This window comes from Carya illinoinensis, chromosome 3 (assembly GCF_018687715.1).
Source record: "Carya illinoinensis cultivar Pawnee chromosome 3, C.illinoinensisPawnee_v1, whole genome shotgun sequence".
NCBI lineage: Eukaryota > Viridiplantae > Streptophyta > Magnoliopsida > Fagales > Juglandaceae > Carya > Carya illinoinensis.
The window spans coordinates 44,208,080-44,230,808 of NC_056754.1; the positions used below are offsets into that span (position 1 = coordinate 44,208,080).

The 22,729-nt window shown below is 31.7% G+C and overlaps 1 protein-coding gene and 1 non-coding gene across 2 annotated transcripts; both read right to left on the minus strand.

The window, feature by feature from the left end:
- Positions 1-306: 306 nt before the first annotated feature.
- LOC122304336 (casein kinase 1-like protein 1) lies at positions 307-9,989 on the minus strand. The gene is made up of 14 exons (XM_043116555.1): positions 9,631-9,989; positions 9,489-9,529; positions 5,369-5,438; positions 5,084-5,232; positions 4,893-4,988; positions 4,737-4,807; positions 2,773-2,834; positions 2,587-2,650; positions 2,423-2,507; positions 2,212-2,338; positions 1,974-2,056; positions 1,842-1,905; positions 1,337-1,479; positions 307-893 (listed from the first exon to the last, which is right to left on the minus strand). The coding sequence occupies exons 1-14, from the start codon at positions 9,704-9,706 to the stop codon at positions 627-629; spliced, it is 1,398 nt and encodes a 465-aa protein (XP_042972489.1). The 5' UTR covers positions 9,707-9,989; the 3' UTR covers positions 307-626.
- LOC122305964 lies at positions 3,816-3,943 on the minus strand. Its single transcript, XR_006241389.1, has one exon. It is a non-coding gene; the product is annotated as a small nucleolar RNA snoR135 (small nucleolar RNA).
- Positions 9,990-22,729: the final 12,740 nt, after the last annotated feature.

A 22,729-nucleotide genomic window follows, 5' to 3' on the forward strand; every position in this document is an offset into this window, starting at 1 on the left:
AATTGGCAGCTATGAAAAAAGAAAGACTATTCTCTCGTGTCAGAAAAAACCACTTAATGCAGAAGGGATTATTCATGCTACAAAGACTACAATAATTGCAAGTATGGAGAGTGAGGAATGACAACAAAAATAAAAGAATTAAAAATTACAAATGTTTAGCAACTCGAAGGATGTCCATAAAAAAAAATAAAAATAGAAAACACAAAAAATAGCTATTTAAAAAAAAAAAAAAAAAAAAAAAAGAAAAAAAAAAAAAAAAAAAGAGGAATATGAACACATCGGCCAATCTCCAACAAGCTGGAGAAACATTGTAAGACATCATAAATCAAGACTTCATCAGGGAGTAAAAGTTAATAGTTGTTAGCCAGTATAGGGAAGCCAAGCCATGTGAACATAGCCTGAGCTTTATATAGACAGCCGTGCCTGGGGTAAGCTCAGATGAACCTCTACTTTTCACAACGGATTCAACGTCTGGTTTAAGCTGGCATCCAAACCCAGAATCCCCCCGCGTTTTAAGTCCCAACCTCCATCACAACTCAGCTCCCAGCAAACCTATTCCTACTGCAGCAGCATAATAGCATACTAGAATTCGTGCTTTACAAGAGTGCACTAAGATAAATCACTCATCAATTGTCTAACTGCAGGGTCCCGATGCCCCTGAGGGCACCTTCATAGTTCCTTGAGGTATTTCTCCCAGTCGGTGTACACCTGGGATCTGAAGATCCAACTGGTAAATTCCTTTGCCCACCTGAAATTCTGTGCGCTGCTCCAGGGCTAGCCTCAGTAGTACGAGATTGACTGGGATCTGACTCACTCTCAACAAATGCATCGCGGCTACTAGAAACAGCAGCTCGTCTTGATGATCCACTTGGCAATCCCAAACTATTTGATAACTGCATGGTCCAAGGATAATGTGCGTTAGTTTCAGGATAGAACGTGACAAAAGAGGCTTGACAACTTTACAAGGAAAATCATGCTATATCATATTCCATGCCTCATCTCCGAAGTGGGAAGCGCCAACAAAAAAAAATGAAGATGGTAAGATGCCAGTAAACTTAATGAAACAACCTGGGAAAATTAAGCAACTACCACACTGCCGCAAGGGATAACTTGGCACCAAAGAGAAAAAGTGGGGTTGTGGGGTAGAAAGGCTTATGCCGTTTTGCCAAGTTTTAAAAGGTCTCACTGAACATAAATAGCAATAGGGAACTATCCAAGTTAGATAAGGTATCAGATGAAAATCAAAGAAGTTCATGAAACCTAGAAGAAACAAAAAATAAAAAAAAAATAAAAAAAACACTTGACTTAGACACAATATCCATTCCGATCAACTCACCGCAGCATTGTTCGAAATAGCAGAATCATTAACAAGTGGACTTCTCTGACTTGTAAAAGTTCCAGAAGTCAAAGCAGGTCCTGATATTCTCCTTCGTGAAGAATCCATTGGAGACAAACCAGCAGCTCGCCCATCCTCCCCACCTGTGACAAAAGGAGAGAAGTAAGCAGCATAAACCCCAAAGATTATGTTCAAGACTTGTGTAGCTTTTTTTACAGTTTGGGCGAATACGAGCAGATGTCAGAAATTAGTATTATAAAAGCGAGAGGAGGAAAGTAAAAGGAGTTGAATTTTTTTTTTTTTTTATAAGTAGTAATAGGAGTTGAAAATGATTAAAAGAAGAAGCCAGGTATATCCTTATAGCAAGCAAATGATAAGAAGCGAGAATCTTTCGACATGATCACCACTTAAGAAACTATATAAGAGAATAAGGTTATTAATACTTATGTATTCATCGAAAAAATAAAAAATAGTATCAATGTAAGAAGCAACACTAGAAAAATACCTGTCTGTCTATCAGCATTGGCAATGGCAGTGGGCATTCCAGCACCAGTTCCAGCACCAGCACCCTAACAAAAGCATGGTATTACAAAATGCATTTAATGCTGATGAAAAGACAAGAATACAAATCACTTACAATGGCACGGACTGGGGGAGTGGCCAGCGGTGATTGCTGATACTTCAAAATGGTCCAATCAAATACATAATCAAACTGGAAGTCTGTACATAATCAAAGAGAGTAATGAGAAGCTGAAATACTGATGCTATTCCATACAACTTTTCAGACACGTTATCTGATACCGGCTTTCACCTTGCAAAAATGAATGTGTGAAAGTCAAAGGAAATGTGTTTTAAAAAATAAATAAATCTCTAACCTTCACGGATAAAAAGGTCACGAAATATTCTTTTCAGATAAGCATAATCTGGTTTGTCATCAAATCGTAAGGAGCGACAATAGTGGAAGTATGATGCAAATTCTGTTGGATACCCCCGACACAAGGCCTGAAAGAAGCATTAGGTACAACATTTACAACTTGCAGAAGCTGGACATATAGAATGGGCTGCCACTATTTACAAACAACAAACCTCAATTGAGGTAGAAACTTTATTTTCACTAATTTTGTCGTATTTCTGTTTCTTAGTTCCTGCTTTCAGTCCCTGCCAAGGAAGACTAAAGAGAAAAGAGGAATAGGTAATTAATTGCAGAAACCAATGCAAGAATCAAAGGAACAACAAGGACCAACAATCACCTTCCTCTCAAGAAGTACATAAGGACATATCCAAGGGATTCTAAATCATCCCTCCGGCTTTGTTCTATTGAGTTCAAAACATCAGGAAACAAAGAACCATTATAAGAAAATCCAGAAGGAACATTTAACTGGAAAGGCCACTTATTAGAAAGAGAACCAAGTGCAAAATGATAAGGAAAAGCATACCTATACCAAGGTGAGTGTTCATACTTGCATATCTAGCAGTTCCAGTCAAATTCTTGTTTTCTCTGCACTATCAATGAAAAGTACTATAAACATTTGGGTTGCCATAAATACCATGTTGACAAGGGATTGGCCATGTTCATACGTGTTCGCACAGGTTGACATGAACCCCCGAAAAAGAAGTTAAATGAAACCTTAGTCTCTGGCAATCTGCCACTCCTATTAACACCCTTTTTTTAATATGTAAACCACCTATTTTCTTCAGTCTTTCACCCAAAAACCCAGCAAAGAACTTATTTAAGGTGCTTCCGAGGCACGCCTCTGAGGTAAGAAAACCCATGGTCTTTCAATAAAGTGTTCTCTTCAGATATCTTGAAAATAGACCTGTAGACCTTGTTTATATCCTTCAAAACCTATTGCTAAGAAAAGGACTTCTTGTTCTTTCCTTGCTGCAACACTTGAAAGTTAAGTTTTAAGATGTTATTCCAAGATCGAAGTCCAAAGTGCTAGCATTACTTGAGCCATCTTTCCTATTCTCTAGACACACCAAACACCCAACATCAAACCAGAGAAAAGAGCCCTAGAGGCTGCAAGTTGCTGGGAAACCTCTAAACCAAGCAAAGGTGAGTTTTCAGGCGAAATTGCATCAAAATTAGAAATTTCGTCCTTTTGTAACAGTACCAATTCTTTTAATGTTTCTGACACAGAAACCTAAAATAACCACAAGAAGGTGCAAGAACTCGATCCATACGTTCGGAATTCAAGTGGGCATATTGTGCCACTTAGCTCTTCTTTTAATACATAGCTTATTACCTCAGGTTGCTATGAAAGTGTTGCCATTTTACAACTCAAGGAGGTGAGTAAGCATCCGTTGATGTTGAAGCCAAAATGTCAAGTTTTCTATTTCTAAGTTACATGCCATATTGTTAGCCTTCTCTTGTAAACCCCCTTGTTATGCACTATTATATGATACGTTATGAAAGTTAGTCTGCAAATGCTTTTTTATTTTTATATTTTTATAAGTATAACAAGGAGGATAAAAAAGGCGATGTAGGGAAGATGATTATTGAAAATTTCAATGGTTCAAATGAAGTACAACTGCCCACCTTCCCCAGAAGGATTTTTTTTTTTTTTTTTTTGATCGCTAAACATGAAAGCTAAAGTCTGCAAATGCTTTAATGTGAAATATGTGCTATGCATATCTCTAGGCTATGAAAGCTGTGAGAAATCTCGTCATTTGAAAAGTCACGAAAAGACTCTGGTTATGAAATTTATAATAATAATGACGAGTCTACAAGCCAAAGTAGAGGAGACGTGGACTAGTGAAGGATTGAAATAAGTTTTACCACCAAGGCTTTTATGTTTTGTCTGGCATTATCATTTTTTCTTAAGATTAGATATATTTGATTTGTTACATTTTATTCTTTTGAGGTTTTAATATTTACAGAACTCTTATTACTTGGTGCTGTGGAAAGTAGTGTAGTACTCCTAACCTTATTGAGAAGGGAGTATTACATTCTACGCTCAGGTTTGTTTACACAAGAGAGTAAGTACTCTGTTCCTTTGGACAGCCTATAGAGACCTTAACGGACTTAATTTTCATGATTTCCTATTTTTTTTCCCTCCTTCAAGATAAGTGTATTTATAGTATACTCTCTATGTATTTTGATTGCGCTTTTAAAGAAGTCATCTTACTTATTGAGAAAGTGAGACGTAGATTAACAAGTTAAAAGAGGATGTATTTATCTAAGGAGTGCACAAAAGTACTCTCTCAAGTTCACCCACTTATATATCTCTTTTTCCCATCCTTGCAAGTGTAGACAGCAGTAGGGATTGGAACTAAATCAAGAAACTACACCAAAGGAGCACATAAAAGCTTTGGATGAAGATAACTTATACACACCGTTGTTAAGAGTTAAAATCTCCCCCTTTAAGACACGGAAAAGCAAACACAATTTTCCTCTCACCTGTAAGGAATGTGTTGATGGGTTGAACTGTCTCTATATTTCTTTGCTAGACCAAAATCAATGATGTACACCTGCATGATTTGAGTAGTAATTACCATTCAAAAGCAATATACTGAAAGAAATATATAGATATAATAAGAAATTTTGAACAGAAACCTGATTTGCACGCCTTCCCAAGCCCATTAGAAAGTTGTCAGGCTTGATATCTCGATGCAGAAATGATTTAGAATGAACAAATTCAACACGATTAATCTGAAGTAACCAGAAAAAAAAGGAACAGATAGATTAGTTTTGGGGAAGTATATGAACTAATCAAACATTATGCATAAAGTCTCTATGGAATCTACCATTTGATCTGCAACCATAAGAACTGTCTTCAAAGAAAGCTTTCTACTGCAGAAGTTAAAAAGATCTTCAAGACTGTGTCCAAGCAAATCCATCACCAAGACATTATAGTCTCCCTCCACTCCAAACCATCTCACATTTGGAATTCCAGCTGCCAAAACCAAAATTGAGTTTTAATGAGAATTCAATATTGGATGAACCACAAAATGAAAACAAAAACTTGAAAAACAAATCCAACGGCAGACGAATAAAAATGACCAATTGACAGATAAAGTAAGTTTTATTACTTCCTCCCTGTAAGATTCTGTATAACTTTGATTCATATAGCAGCTGAGGATGCTTTGTCTTGACATTTTCCTGGATGTAAGAAACAGATCAGCATCTTAGGAACCAAAAATGATCCAATGCCATTGAAGTAGCAAACATAAAGATAGACATATGTTTGAGCATGATGAAGGCATAACTTCATGATTTAACTCGTGATCCAAGTTAAAAGAATCGTATAAGATGATATAACAATATCGGTTACCAATTCTCACTCTGTCAAATAAACATAAAATTAAGTACAATAATTCAGCTCTCCAAGATAAATGAAATGATCACCCATGTCGCTCAACCTCTCTCACTAGATCTTTTTTGGGAAGAACTTGACCGTGTAAACTCAATAAGAGAACAATGAAAAGATGGAGATATATGTTTTTTACTACTTTCTTACCCAACTTGAGATATTTACTTACTTTTTACTACTATTTATTATTTTTTACTACTATTCAATATTCTATTATTACTTTTTCACCTATCTTTTCATTACTATTCACAACACTAGCTAACACTTCTCACTACTCAAACCCAACTTGAATAACGTTAAAAGCCCAAAAATTTGGTCGATCGGGCATACCAACCAAGTAATACTAAGAATTTAAACCCTCCGCATCTCAAACGCAGGATGTTCAATGTTCAATGCCCCTTTTTTTAACTATAATGCTCTTACTCCTCATAATAACAACCATTTTCCATGGTGTTCTACAAAGGATCGAATATGGACCCTATGGGGTGAGGTTGTGGAAAAATATTAGGAGTGGGCATTTTTCCAGTCATGCTAGATTGGAGGTGGTGATGGCACCATGATTAGATTCTATCATAACTTACGGTGTGAAAACAAGGCCCTTAAAGAAGCTTCTCTAGAGGTGTATAGTATTGTGCATGCTTGGGAGGCAACAGCAGCTGAACTATTGGAGTTCTCCAATGGCTCAACTTAGGGGTGAAAAAAAGAAAACTAGTGAACCAGACCGCACATTGGTTTAATTTGGTATCTGTTTTATTTTTCTCAAAACTAATCAAAATCGGTCCGGTTCCAGTTTTCATTTTTCTAATACCAGACCAGTAACTGGTAACTAGTGCGGTATCGGTTCTTCAAATCTCTAAGCAGATATATACCGGTTCAGTTCTAAAATATGTCTAAAATTAGACTGAACTAGACTAGTTACACCCTTAGGCCTTAACTCAGTGAAATGCAGCTTTTTCAAAGTGGCTCAAGACAAAGGGTAATGCCTTTGCAGTGTCTTTCAATCTTTTGTAATCTACTAGATTACATCGTAAGGGAGCCAATAAGACTCTATTGGCCCCATCCAAGAAAGGGAAGTCCATACTTCATATTTCTAGAAGGTTCTAGTATCTCAAGATAATGGCTCATTTCCCTAGTGGGGTATTTGACAATTTAAAATGCTTCCAAGAGTATAATTTTTTTGCTTAGACAAGCCTCCTTAAGGAAGATCCTAACCATGGGTAACCTAAGGAAACATCATATCATTGTAGGGCTTGGCTTGGAATCCTAATAACCAGATTCCGATTTTGGAACTTGGGTTGCAAAACCCAGACTTGCCCGATCTGGATACGGGTATAACACACAAGGTACCGGAACCCGATTTTATTTTATTTTTTTCACCCCTTACTTTATAAAAAAAAAAAATACCTCAAACATTCTCTCTCTTCTCAATTCTCACCCCCTCTGCCGTTCTCTCTCTCTTCTCACCCATTGTCTCTCTTCTCACCTTCTCTATTTCTTTTCTCACCCTTCCTCTCTCTCTTTTCTCCCCCTCTCTATCTCACAGGACTCGTAAGCTGAGGTACTAGCATGCAGGTTGCAAAGTATGAAAAATTGTAGGAATTCAATTTAGATAGTGTCTCCCATTGTCGCAGCTTGAGGTCGTGAGAAGGAAATGAGGAATCTTTTGAAACCGAAATTGGTTTCAGGCATCGCCGTTGGGGTTGGCCTTCAACGGGATGGAGAGAGATGGGGTGTTCTTTGACATCTTGCATCAAGCTTGGCCTTCACTGAATCAGGGAGCGGCGCCTTGATGTTCAGCATGGGTATGGACTTTCACAAGGGAGGTGAGGATGGGAAAGTGGATTCTGCAACGTGGTTCCATTTCTTTTATTGATTTGTGGAGATTTGTTTTATCATTTATGTTTTGGTTATGTTTAATTTTCATGAAGAAATAATCTAGCTTTTGGATCTCAAGGAGAGATCTTGAATTCTTCAGAGTTTTATGGGCATTGAGTACACTTTGTCAAACATGAAGTACTAGTATTAAATAAAGGATTGGTTCATTTATTTTTTTTTAAAAACCTTTTGATCACTTGTGGTTCCTTTCTCTTCCAAAGGAAACAATTTGGTAAATTAGATAATGGGAATTGTGGGTGAGGATCATTTCTCCGCCATAAAAGAGGTTTTGGTCAGAGTCAGCGAGTTTAGGGAGAGGTTGTTTTGGTGAATCGGTCAAGTTGGTCCGCACTTTGAGAAGGTTGAAGAATTGCAAAGAGAGGCTGTTTGAGTTGTCCAGTAGTAAAAGAGCGATGATGGAGAGCTTTTGGGATTTGATAAGACGAGCGACAGTTTTGATGGCGGAAGATTCATGGTGTGAAAATCCTCATTTCGAGCTGTAAAGGCTTCTCGTAAAGATATTAATTCTTTTGAATGGGTAGATTAGTGTATTTCAAAAAAAAAAAAATCAAAAAGAGGTTCAACTCGGAATCCAGGTTCAGGGCTTTTAAAAATTGGTTTCCATCCAGGTTTTGGTCTAGGTTTCACCCAGGCTAACCTGGTTCGAGTTTTACCCCGAAATTGAAAACGTGGCTTTTAGGCTAGAACCTGGATGAACAGTGCTATATCATTGTGATAAATTGTTGAACATACAAAAAGAATGTAAAATCCATAAACTAGCTTTTACTTAATTATGACACTTCTAGTGCCTTGAGGAATGACATTTATGGGTATAGTTGGATTGACGAATTATACCCAAAAGGAAAGTATACATTTGTTCTAGTTGAAAGATATGTGGCAGCCCACAAATTAAAGCAATGTACAAAATGATCCCTATCAATCTTTTTGTGGTGCATTTGAAGGAAACTGAATAATAGAAATTTTGAGGATTGCAAACCAACAATTGAAGGGCACTAATTTGTTCTGTTGGGCAGCCTCTATAGATTTTATTGTGCAAGTTTTCATAAGTTCAATCTCTTTCTGTTTCTAGTAAATTGTTCCTCTTGTAGATGTTGTGTACTTGGATTAATCAAATTTTTAATTAGCTATAAAAAAAATAACAAACCCTTTCCATTGAGATTATTTATAGGAAGGATTATGACCCATCGAGAGTTGTATTTTATGCCTGGACATCCTCATTAGACAAGATTCTCACATTTGATAACCTCCAAAAAGAACACATTCTACTATTGAAAAAAGAAAAAGATACATTGTAATGATTGATTGGTGCTACGTGTGAAAGAAGAGTGGGGAGTCTACGAATCAACTTTTATTCCATTATAAGATTGCTAGTGTTGATATGTGAGGTGACTTTTTTAGATGAGTTGATTTGGGTTGTCTCATACCCAAAAAAATAATGGACATTTTTCATTCTTGAAGAATGCTTGGTGGCAGACACCATATCATAGTGGTGTAAAAAAGGCTTATATGATTTATTTGGAGGAAAATGAATGATAAAGCTTTGAGGATCATGAACAGGTGGTGGAGCTAATAACCTTCTTACTCATTTCTTTAGGGTAGCTTTTATAGACTTGCACCTTCTAGATGTGTACTTCTTGTATACTTTACATTGCATCTTTTAAAAAAATTGTAATCCCAACATCCATTTTTAGCTCAAAAAAAAAAAAAAAAACAGTGGCAGTTGTCGTTATGATTTCAAAAGAAATGGAGACCTATAGAATCTATTTGATAACACTCTCAAAAGGTAGCAGAAATAAAAGGACAAATTTGTATACAGCAGGAATTAACTTCAGCACCCCCATGATAGAAATAAAGAAAAATTGTTTCAAAATGAAATATGATAAAAGTAACAAATTGCACAATTCATGAATTTCTATAGGCATAATTAGGTGAGCAATACTCACAAGCTTAATCGCAACATCTTCGTCAGTATGAATATTAGTACCTGTACCACAAATTCAATAACTGATTACACTGATACACTAAACTATCCCCCAATAAACCAAAAAGAAAAAAAAGAAACTAAATAGACAATAACAAACAGACCGAGATATATCTCTCCAAATGAGCCGCTACCGATCTTTTGCCTCAGTTGAAACCTGTTCCCAACGTGATGCTCCATTTACATTAGGAAAAATTTGGAAACCATAACTAAAACTTCAAAAAACCAAATTTTAATATGAAAACAATGATAACGCCGAGAAAACACAAGACTCTACACCGAAAGGATAAAAAATTCAATTGAAAATGTTGATAAAAGCTCAAAAACTAAGCAAGAGGAAATTGATTCTAGAGGGATAGGTTAAAGGAAGTTTTGGTAACATAAATGGCAAGAAAAAGGTGAGAGACAAATGTGTTGAACGATTTTCTTTCTCTGGCATCGTGGTGGTAATATCAAGACTTGATCCAATCTGAAGCAAAAGACTTTGAATAGCCACAATCTCTCCCCCATTCTCTCTCTCTCTCTCTCTCTCTCTCTCTCTCTCTCTCTCTCAGAGATGCTTCATTTCTTATTATTTTTTTTTTATTTTTAATTTTTTTTTCCTATTTTGGAAAAATGCTTGTCCATGCATGTTCCATACGCGTGGTGAAACTTCTACATGATGAATATGGGGACAGTGAAAGTTTTTGAGCCAAGGTCATATGTTGTCATGTGACTCTATCCACCTAACCAAATTCATTATTAATTGATATAAAATAAAAGTACCCTATGGGCCAATACACCCGAAAAGCATGAAAATTATGGCTGAATTGATTGCTGGGCAGGTTTGCCTAACGGCCTTTCTCAAGTTGTGCATTAAACAAGCGGGTGGACATGCACTTTTTAAGCAAAAATAAATATGTAAGTGAAGATTCGATATGGATCCCCACTTGCCCACCCACATATTTATTATATACCTTTAAATATGTAGAAGACACATATACCCCTTGCATACATCATTAGAAGAAAAAAAAAATTAAAAAATTTGTTGGGGGCTTTTGCAATTGGGTATTTAACATATTAACTATAAAATTTTAATAATATAAAGTGAACTATAAAATTTTCTAATTGTTATGATGTGGGTGATATATCTGAATTTGAAGAATCAGTAATAGTGAGTTTTTATCAGAAAATTTCTAACCTAATAATATTATTTTAGATACTTTGAGGGGAAAAAAATTATAACTCAACAACATTATCATGTCATAATAACATTTATAAAAACAATATTACGGAAGTTCTTCAAATGCAGATTTTGAATAGCAACATATACAACATATATCTAACACATCTAAAAAGTATCATAGTAGCTCTTCAAATGCATGTTTTGAATAACAATGCGTGCAACATAAAAGTTTTTTTAAGTTGATAGAATGTTCTTTCTGCAGTTTGAGGGAAATATATACATCTAAAAGTCATGTTGTTGTTTTAGCCATTAGATGGATAGATATGGCGTTAAATATCTTATGTCACTGTTTTTTTAATTGATCTATTTCTGCACCAAGGTGTACAATCTATTCTTCTTATGAAGTTTGTTTCGCAATATTTATAACATACGGTAAATGTTTCTACATAAATTAAATTTAAAAATTTAGAAAATGTTGATAAAAATCAATGCTATATAAAACAAATGCATCTATGTAGATGTTTTTTTTTTCTTCTTCTTCTAGTTATGAGGATGTTAAATTTTATGCAATGGCTTTAAAGAGGTTTTTAATGTTTTTTTTATTAAAAATTTAGTACCATTAAATATTGTATGAAATAATTTGATTAGCTCACCATTGTGATTCACGAACTCAATTATTGTATAATCCATTGCTTCTTCTGTCATTGGTCCAAACAAAACGGCTGTCAATCATCCAATATCATCTCCTATGTCAACATAAGTTTGACAACTGAAAGTAATAAAAATATAGTTTTGAGTTTCAATGAATTATTAATATAGCAAAGTTGTTGATGAAAATATGAAAGAAACATATATATTGTGGCCATGAGTTGTTCATATTTTTGCAATGATAACATAAGAATTTCTCATTGTGTTCATATCATGTCCTCTTGTTGCATCTAATACTATACATATAAAAAAAGATTTGATGGAGATCAATTATAAAAAATTTTCCTCAAATCCAAAAGTTTGGTTTCTATATGAAAATAAAAACAAACATGTGTGTAAAGTGGATGCAAATTTGAAGAAATTATATAAGAAAATTGTATTAAAATAAAAAGTAGACAGCGTAATATATCTATATATTTGAACATATGATATAATGATAAAATGGTAAAAACAAAAGTTACTGTCATGGGTTGTAAACTCTTGACAAAGCTAGCGACATCACCAATCTTGATTATGGAGTGAACACTAAAAGTTGAGATTGATGCTGGTGGATTATGTAATATTTTTTTAATAATTTCTTCAAACAGTGAATTATTAATTGTTATCTTTAAAATTTGTATATAAATTGATCAAAATAGAGAGTACTAATAAAAAAGATAATGTTATTATAAGATATATATTTTGATATATGTTAATGTATTACCATTACCGCAATAACATCATAGCAAGAATAAGAAGTTCAATGATAAAAATACTTATTGGTCATGATAAAAGGGAGAGTCTTGTATTGTAATGATTATATTATAATGTTACAAGTATATAATACATAAAGAATGAAACTATTGTTGTTTATTGAAATTATCATTATAAGAATCAGCTTTCAGACGTATTGCAAAAATCAATGGCTTAGCTTCAATAATGTTTGAAATTGTTTGATAATCATCATAGACATACCGGCCCTACATTATAAGGCAAAGAGGTATAAGGCTGTAAAATTTAAATAAGAATATGTTAAACTTTAAGATTATAGCATAATATACGAAATATTCAATTAAAATGTTTAAAATGTTGCGAAATAGTTTTTCCTTTGATCGATTAGATATATTTTTTGAATTAATGTGGGCCTATACACTATAGTTATATCTTTAGGTGGTTTAATATATATAGCAACATCCAAGAGATCTTATTAGAAATGCATAAATTTTGTTAGCTATAAATGAAGAAATTTATAAAAGAAAATGAAATAATGAAGTGAAAAATACTTATTTCGGCATTAGTGTCTTTCTAATTATGTAAGTCAGTAAAGGAGATAAGATTATATTCAAGTGGCTGCAAGGGTTCATTATCATCAGGTATATCCTCAATAATTATTCTAAAATTTAGAATCCCCAAGTATTAATGCATTTCAATTCTATGTTTTAGATCCAACAGTTGGATATATGCATTGTTGATGTAGTAAGATTTAAAAATGTTTAATGTATCATCACGCAAATCTATATTTTTGTCAAACATGATTGCTTGCAACCGATTGTCTTAAAAGGCATAATATATGTTATATATATATATATATATATATATTTTAAGCCTAGGTTTGGACAATAAAGAAATTTAATATTTTAGAATAGAATGAAGACGAAAATATTTTGTAAGGTTTATATTTATTTATTTTCAATAAATTTTATAAATGAATAAAACATGAAATATTTTTTTTAATAAATTGTAAATAATGTTACCTTTTGATGCTTTGTTGTGGAACTTTGCAAAGTATGTTTTAACAATTTGTTTGCCATAATTATTTTGATTTTCCAATTTCTTGTAATGAGAGTACTATTTTGAATTGTTAAAACAAAAGAATATATTAGTGAATGAAATTTATATTTTATAAAATAATTAGAATAAATTATAATAGAAGAGAACAATAATAATAGAGGAAAAAAAATAAAAATTTACATAATCAATAATAATTTATTGTAGATTTATTACCTATATAAACTCATGTCGAATATGACAATTTTAATAAATCTCTATAAACAATATTTTTGGTTTAGCTTTCTTCATATTCATCATTTGATATTGGCCTTTTGAGAAATTTTATTAACCTAGAATTTTTGGCTCTTGATAAGGTCACATATAATTGGCCATAACAGAATACAGGTTGAAACAGATATATTCCAACAAAATCTAATATCTGACATTGTGATTTTTTTTATTTTCATTGTAAAGATTAGCTTGATAGGGAATTGTGTTCTTTTGAATAAGAATCCACTGTTTTCATCTATATTTGGTAGAAATTATATTCTTGTTATAAAAACTTTTTTTCCAATATAGCGACCAATTGCAATTTCTACATTAATGACATTGCAATTGAAGTTGCGATAGATCAGACGTGTTCTATTACATTAGTCTTTAGAATTATTAATGTTTATTAGCAATACGATGGAGCAATTTTTTTAAGTAATAATTCATAAGGTGGAAGTTCATTCAGTGTCAATACATTTAAGAAGTCTTCCATAATATTAATATCAAATTAATCTAGTATTTTATCAAAAATATAATAATGCTTAACTCCACCAGGAAATCTTTGAATGAGTATAGCATTAATCTAATTGACAAAATTATTTTTAAGTGTTAATATAGCTCAATTGGTCATCTATAACAAGTTTTTTGAATAACTATGTACATTTTCAAAAACAGTATCAATTAAAGAATCCAAAGTCTCAAGATCATTGGTTTAAAGAATGAGCATTTCATTAGAAATCCTTATCTTTTTTTCGATTGTAACAAATAATCTAAGAAATTTGGATCCAACCTTACTCACATATTTTCACTTAAGGTGATTTTTTTCAAAATAGGTCATACATAATAAGCAGCTATACTGGCATATAAATGTTCTTCTCTCGTGCCTTTATAAACTACTGGTAGAACTTTACAAAAATCTCCACTAAATATTATAATTTTTCCACCAAATAGTAATTCTAAATTATTTATATATCGCAATATTTTATCAAAAGGCTCTATAGATTATTTTCTAAACATAGGTCCTCCATTTCATTGAAATACGTAACAATCTGACAAGAGCTCACTGTTTGCTAACACTACATTGCCTATTTTTTTTCAATATCTAATTGAATTTTGAACTATGAATGTCCAAGTAAAGTAAATGCAACAATACCAAATGATGTAGTTGTGATTACAATAAATTTTTTAAATTTGACTTCAATAAGAAGTGTTTTATATAGGAATATTTTCCCAGTGCTATCAAGACTATCAATAAAAAATACAAAAGTTTTATTTGAGAAAAGATTTTGTAAGATTTCATTATATGCCTGTAGTTGTTCACAATTATGAGTCATTGATGCTAAAAGATCATCTTCTGGAATTGCAACTGCTAATTCATCATTGGTCTCTGTCTTCATTAAAAGAAACATCATAATCTAGAATATGGAATATGTTAATCTCCTTGCCCATTAATTCAAGTGTAGAAGAAATTCGTCGTAAAACCTTTTTTCTTATATTTGTTGTTGCTGCATCAGCCGTTTAAAAATTAGTTGACATATCATCTTCAAAACATTCCCAAAGTTCTTTTAGGTTTGCATGCTTACAATATACCAAGACTGTTGCACATAAACGCCTTAAACTATATGACATTTGACACAAAGATAACTCTTGTAAATAATCTTTAAGGCTGCTATCTTTTCTCAACAAGCCATATAAAGTAGTTGCTTCATGAAATATTGGTTCAATGATACCATCAACTATTTTGATATAATCAAATGATAAAAGGCCTCTAATGTCATTTAACAATATTCGTAGATAATATCTCTCACTTTTAAATGAGTTTGCTATAACAATCCGTCATATCACGCTAGAGTTGTAATCAGTTTAGTTTCATACAAATTTTAGAACTGAACCGGTTTACACTACCTTTATATTTTCAAGAACCGATTACGGACTAATTACCCTCTTAAACTGATACTTTTGATTTTATCAGTTCCTATTTGGTTTTTTGGTTTTAATCAAGTGCCAATATCATAAAATATATATATATATATATATATATATAATTTTCTAATGTATACTAATTAATTAAAACAAAACATAATTAGTATACTAATGTATATTATTATTACTAATGTATTATGTATTTATCAAAAAGAATATATTGAGAATTGATTAGGCCATAAAATGTATTTAATATATATATTTTATATTAATAACATATGATCAAGTAAATGTTTATTTAAGATTAAAATTTTATGTTATAAATTGTAATATAAAATTATTTCATATGTAATTATATATATTATATATAAAAAATTTATATAATATACTTTATATAATATTAAAAATTAATTATATATATTTTCTAAACCGGTCTTATCTAGTCCCGAAAAGTTCAAAACCGAAACCTGGTCGGGTTTAATCAGTTTTTAAAATGTAGGAATTGGTTCTGGACTAGACTAATTTAAAATTGAACCAATTGGTCCCGTCCAGACATGTTTAGGCTTGTTCTCCAACTTATAAGTTTAAATTTTCACCCCTAATCACACTCATTTTCTTTCTTCGAGTCCATATTTTGTATTGTTAGTTTTAAACAAAAGTCTCGAGAAATTCTTTGTATAACATATTGTAGGCATTCTTATTTGCTCGATTTATTGCGAAAAATTCAATTAATATTAATCTCCTTGAGAAATTAGAATTTATAATATTGCTCAAGTTTTCATGTACACGAAAAGCTACCATGTATTGATCTTCAAGATATAAATATAAACTCTGGACTGATAGATACATTTCATTAAGAGTAAAGTCACATATCTTCCACATGGTTTCAGGGGGAGTAATCCATCTTGCTAATTGACATAGATTGCTAATTGAAGCTGTCAAATTTTATCAATATCTTCATTACCTTGTTCAAAAATTAAATTGAAAGTAACACAATCATGATCCTTATAAATGTATTTGTAAAGATATTTCAATGTCTTGATTGTAGAGCAAATTTCAACATTGATATAACAATCAAAATTTGCAATTAAATATGGATTATGTGGAACAATACAACGATTATCCAAAAATTTGTCTCTAACTTTTGTAATTATTCCAATATTATAGTGTCTGTATTGTGGGAAGCAATGAATTCCGATAGTACTAACATCTATAAAACATTTTTGGTAATGATTTTTGCAGTTTCATTTTTTCTTCATGTATACATTGGTTGGATTTAATATTCGACAAGGACTATGCATCATATATCTAACAATTGTTTTATATAAATGTAAGTTCTCATTTTTATCAGATATTTATACTGATATGATATCATTAAAAGATTCGAAAGCATACATTCTCTAATCTCTTTGCAGTATAATTAGAAAATGAGCATGTGTAATGCATCTTTTTTCATGTTCAATTATTTAAACATATGCTAAATTTTTGCCTTAAATATGCCATTTGAACAAATCATCTATCAGCTCTTCCAAATTTCCTTTGAAGATGCGAGCAATTAAGTCTAAATGATTTTATGCCACTTCCTATGGTTTTAACTGATCATCTAAAATTTCTTTCCAACTTGAATTACATGTTATGGTTTAGAAAATATCAAGTTTTTCAAAATGTTGAATCAAATTCATTACTTCCATATATATATATATATATATATATATAAAAGAATATCCATATTTACACATATCCCCTAAACCTTCAATAAAATATGAAGGCAATATAATACGTTTACCAACTTTGTAAGTATGAGTTTGTTCAAATGAAATATTATCAACAATACATTGATATACTTCCGATCGAATATTTTACTTATTATTATGGAAATAATCCAATCTTGATTTCTCAATTTTAACATACATATCAACTACAAATTATTGTAACAGAAGACCAGACAATGACAAAATACATTTATTGTTTTTCTGATTTGTAGCTTGTAACAATATTATTTACAACATGAAACAATTAGATATTTTTTTCTGTTAAAAACTATAGCAAGTTAAAAAGAACAAATTAGAAAAAAATATAGTATCAGGATAGAACCCAAAACATTAGTAGTAATATTGAAATAAACCTTATTCTTCTTTTGTAAATAGATAATCTATCAAGAGAACTTGTCGAGAATCAATTGTAGCTCCTCTTTTAGCAAATGACAAAATTGTCCCTATTTTTTTTTTTTTTTTTTACTTTTGTGTATGCCTTAATGTCAACTAATATTACTGAAGAAAAATAATAATGGATATTGTGAGGAATCGTAACAACCAAAATAATATGGAACTATACAACCTTGACTTGCATGATTAAATACCACAATGTCGCAGCCTCTTAAACTCTTTGAGTTTTCATTCTCAATCCAAAAAATTGCTACTTGTGAAATCGATGGAGCATTATAAACACGTTGATCTAAACCAACATCTAATCTAATATGAATCATGTAGTTCTCAAAATTAGGTAGATCACCAAGAGTTCAGAAGAAAGTAGAGTGTGGATTAACATGAAGTATCTCCATAAGTCTTGCAATAATCGACAAATTCAATCTTCTAGAATTATAAACACAATTCTCTAATTCATGTCCAGTATCAAAGAAATAGAGTTGTAAATAAGAAAGATGTCTATCCAGATGAAGTAAATCATTAATGTAATGATATATTTGTCTTTGAGTTTTGAATGTGTAAATTCTTTTGTTTCTTCTGCACAGATCTAGATCAAATGTAACTCTGAATGTTGTAAAAGTAAATTTGTTATTATATGTGTGCACATAGTAAGAAACTCAATAGATTCAATTGAGTTCGAAGTAAATTGTTAATAAAGTTGAACAGGAATATCATTAGTAATCAATGAAATTTTCCCATCAGCACAACAAAAAACATTCACCTCATGATAAAATTTTTTGACTTGGCAAATATTTACAAAATGACATCGATAGTAACAAACTTGATTAAAGTGGTATAGTTTGTAATTTTTGTTTAAAACTAACAGATCGTTCATGCCATTTTCCTATGGCATAAAAGAAACATACAGTGAAATATTAAATGAACGATTAAATAAAAAGGAATAAAAGAGAGAATAATGATTGAGAAGAAGTAAGACCTATTCTTAAATTTGTTTCTTGCCCCAAGAAGATGTTGATGCGATTATTTCAAAGTTAGGATGATTTGGAGGAAGATAAATAACATATTGTACAAGTTCTGTAGGACTATTGAACTTTAAAGAATAAGTTGGTAACACTACAGATGCACTGAATTCGAGAGTCACTATAGGAATACTAATGTTGAAAGAACATCTAGTTTCTTGTATAGAAAGTATTTCGTAGGTTCTATCATTAGAACAATAAATGTGTTGTCTTTTTTTATGCAATACTTTAGAGAATTCATTATCATCCATTAATAGAACAATTATTTCCAATAGATTTTTTTGAATAGGATTCTATGTAGAAGAGCATAGAAGTAGCTCATTCTCTTGAATATCATATTTTGCAAGTGCTCTCCGTTGAGCATACTTCTTTTTCATTTTACAACATATCTCATCTTTTCTTTCTTGTGGTTGTGCAGCGTAAGAAATTTCTTTTCCTAAATCTTTCTCAATACCTTTAAATTTATTTGAAATACTAAATGTAAATAGGATAATAGAATAAAAATAAATGATTATATTTAGATGTATTTTTATTCATATAGTGATGCATCTTACTACCTTTCATTGTGTTATAGAAGAAAACAAATCCTTCAAAGGAAATATTTGTATCTAAAAGCAAATAGAAAATGTTACAAACATGTTGATAATGAAGTAAGACAAATTATAAAAACAATAATTTTGTTGTGTAACATGTAATTGACATTATGTGACACCATGTGAATGAAGAAATGATATGAATAAATCAAAGCTATAGGAATAAAAAATTATATGAAATATATTTAAATTCATGGACCATATCCAAAAACTAATCAAATTTAGTTAAAGTTGAGAATGGAATAAAAATTATGAAACCTGATTTTTCTTCCTAACAAAATGGAGTCTGTAGGAAGTGAGAAAATAGTTAACCGTCTGAACTCTATAATATAAAGAAAAAAAAAAACCAGATATGTAAGGAAAAATAATTTCTAAGAACCTATCAATGAATTAACCTTATTCCAATTATATAATATTAATGTTAAGAATGAATTAATTTATTTTTTTAAAGAAGATATATAAATTAATGCGAAGTATGATATATAGAGGCATATATATTAGCACAACATGGTGAATATTAACATGAATATAAAATCAGCTTTGAATTGCCATGATTACGACAAAATCTATATTAATCTAAGTATGATAAGCTTTTAAAAGTTAGAACGACCTTCGATAATACAGAAAGGTCAATATTTGAGAAATTTTTGTTAAATTTGTAGATTTTATTTATGGTTCTAAAATATTAGCCTTTTTATTATTATTTAGACCTGATAAATATCTAAAAGTAAATTATTTATGAAATTTATAATCTAACATATCAAAAGTTAATTTGTTTTTATAAAAGTTTTATCAACAATTAGTATGAATTTAGAAGAAAAAAAATTACTATAGACTACCTGTTATAAAATATTTAGATGGGCTACTCTTTAAAATGATCTATTTTGCAAATCTAAAGGTTAGAGATTACAAACTTAAGTCCAACCAATGTGAAAGCCTAGTTAAAAGAAACAAAACCCATCCCCTACCTAAACAACATCATTAAGCCATAGGGTTAAAACCATACAATTTTGCTACGTACAACCGTGCCTACGGAACTGTTGTGCAACCTGCTGACGTGGCATCTAACAGAAATTTAAAAAAAAAAAATCGAGAGAAAATATCGAAGTGAACCCAGTGACTAAAACCTAGAGTGAAAGAAAGAAGAAAGGACTATGAGTGAAGTGAAACTTAGAAGGAAGAAGGAAGGATTGAAAAAAGCATTTCTCTAGAGTCCAACGACTAAACCCAGCACCTCCCTGTCGCCCAAAACCATTTTTGCAAAGTATTTTGAGTGACTGAAAAACGTTTAAAATCCATTACTACAAAGCTTTTCAAATTTCTAAAAAAGGTACAAACTAGTGCTCGACTGCATAGCATTTCAACATAATAGAGGTACCATTTGACTACACATTTCAGTTTTTGTTCTCTCAAACCCAATAAATTGTCCAAAAAGGCCAACTATTATGCGTTAGAAACCAAAAGAATAAAATTAAGAATAAAGGGAAGTTCATAAGTGAGAAATTCAAAATCATAAAGACTTTCTATAATTTCATTGTACATTATTTCCATACCACTTGCATTGTGAGAGATGCAAGAGAGGTAATCTTTATTTCGATTCTTTTTTACTCCACTATCATACAACCTCAGAGAATCAGAGATGCTTCCACCGAATCTTTTTTCTTGGGGGAGGTGGGATTTAATCAAAGTAAATTAATAATAGACTATTAATTTCTAGTGTAGCAGGGATTTAAAGGAATTATTATCATATCCACAATAAAAGGAAAACCTTATCAGAGGCTCTACCCAAACTTTTTGCAGGTTCCTCCCTGTGAGATGCTGAAAATTGTCCCAGAAACAAGCTTTTCAAGCACACTGAATATTCTGCTCCCCCGAGCTTAATGCCAACTTACTAAAACACTTATCAACCAAGTTTTTTGATAGCTATGTAAGTAAACTCTCATTGCCAGTCTCATTAAAGAACCATTAACATTAACCGCTTGAGAGAGAGAGAGAGGGAGAGAGAGATCTTGTAATTATATACTAAACTGCAACGGAGAAGAAAGGGAGAAGAGGGAAGAGAGAACAATGGGAAGCAGCCCAAATGAGAAAAGATCAAAACGGTGTATTTTAATTTAATTGAAATACACAGTTTCACTCAATCACACTTCCCCACATGACACTTAGCAATTTCAGTCCCCCCTTTAAATGAAACACACTGTTTCATTAAGTGATGTAGTGATTACACGTCGATTAAATAGGCCGGTTGCATAAAGAATTTTTCAAAATTCAATTGGAACCTGAGTTTGTTATTTTTTTTACTTTTATTTTCTATGTTTTTTATGTAGATTGATTATTCTTAAGCTATTCAAATTATTCGTAATAGTTTTAAATTAATTTCTAATAGTTTTAGATTAATTTATAATATTTAAGAATTTTATTAATTTGTAAGACTATTTTAATTTATATTTAGAGATAAAATTTATTTTTATATAGTTTATATTTTTAAAATTTGTATTTGTTTTGCTATATTTGGACTAAAAAATGTTATGGGCCCATAATTCACCGAAAAGGTCTTTAAAAACAGGTTATGGGCCTGAAAACAGCCGACAGGCATCCAAAACAACATTGGGCTTAATAGGCCTAATACCACATTGAGGTCCATGGGTGGGTGTGACCAATTTGCCCGCTCGGCACCCAGGCGGTGTTACTCACCCATGCAAGACGTGGGCAACTCCCAAGGCCCAAAATCAGCCCCCGCCTATGCGTGCGGATACGGGACTGGTGGCCGACTGTCCGCCGGCAGAGAGTCGGAAGTAAGAGCAGGTCTAGCTGAGTTCCCTCAGAATACAAAGTTTTTGAAATACTTCTATGAGCAGACGCGGCTTAATAATTGTTAGAAAATTAAGTTTATATAGAGTAATTTTACGTATTTTAAGATTGAATCAATGAGATTTATTTGTTTATTCCAAATAATCCATTCATTTAATTAGTTTCTTTAGTTATATAGTCAAGAATTTTTGCCAAACCAACGCTTGATAAGGTATACAATCAAGAATTTTAGAAAAGTCGCATGTTGCGCCATCAACGGTAAGGAAGGGCGGGTGTACACGTTATCTCATGGAGTAATGAATTTTCTATTGAGAGATCTTTACTTTTACTTTTCCCTAATTTCTTATTATTATTATTATAAAAAATGACATAACTCTTGAATTATTTAATTAATGCATTTCCATTTTATATAAAATCATTTCGTCTCATCTCAAAATCTAAATTAACTCTAAATGATGCTGTCAAAGGATCGCCAATTTCATGATCAGGCAATAACTTGCGCAAATCAGGCCCCAAGTAGCTCCACAAATCATGCTTCGAGCTTGCGTTATCACTAGCCTTCTATATATATATATACGGGATCGCACTTGCATACATATTGTGTTCTTGTGTATCGTAGAACCGGTCAGAAATGGCGTTTTGGTAATTTGGTGACTGCGATGACACGTAACATGTGTCCAGTGACGTGCAGAGTACTGGATATACACTATTTTTAGGATGGCCAGCCTGCCTAGTGCCTACCAATTTATCATATGCTTTTATTTTTTTTATTTTTTGCAAACATAGATATAAAAGTGTCC

Coding starts and splice junctions, on each gene's coding strand:
- LOC122304336 (XM_043116555.1), bottom strand. CDS start 9,706: ATGGAGCATCACGTTGGGAACAGGTTTCAACTGAGGCAAAAGATCGGT. Junction 2,339..2,422: donor AAGTTTCTACCTCAATTGAG/GTTTGTTGTTTG, acceptor TGCTTCTTTCAG/GCCTTGTGTCGGGGGTATCC. Junction 1,906..1,973: donor CTCCCCCAGTCCGTGCCATT/GTAAGTGATTTG, acceptor TGCTTTTGTTAG/GGTGCTGGTGCTGGAACTGG.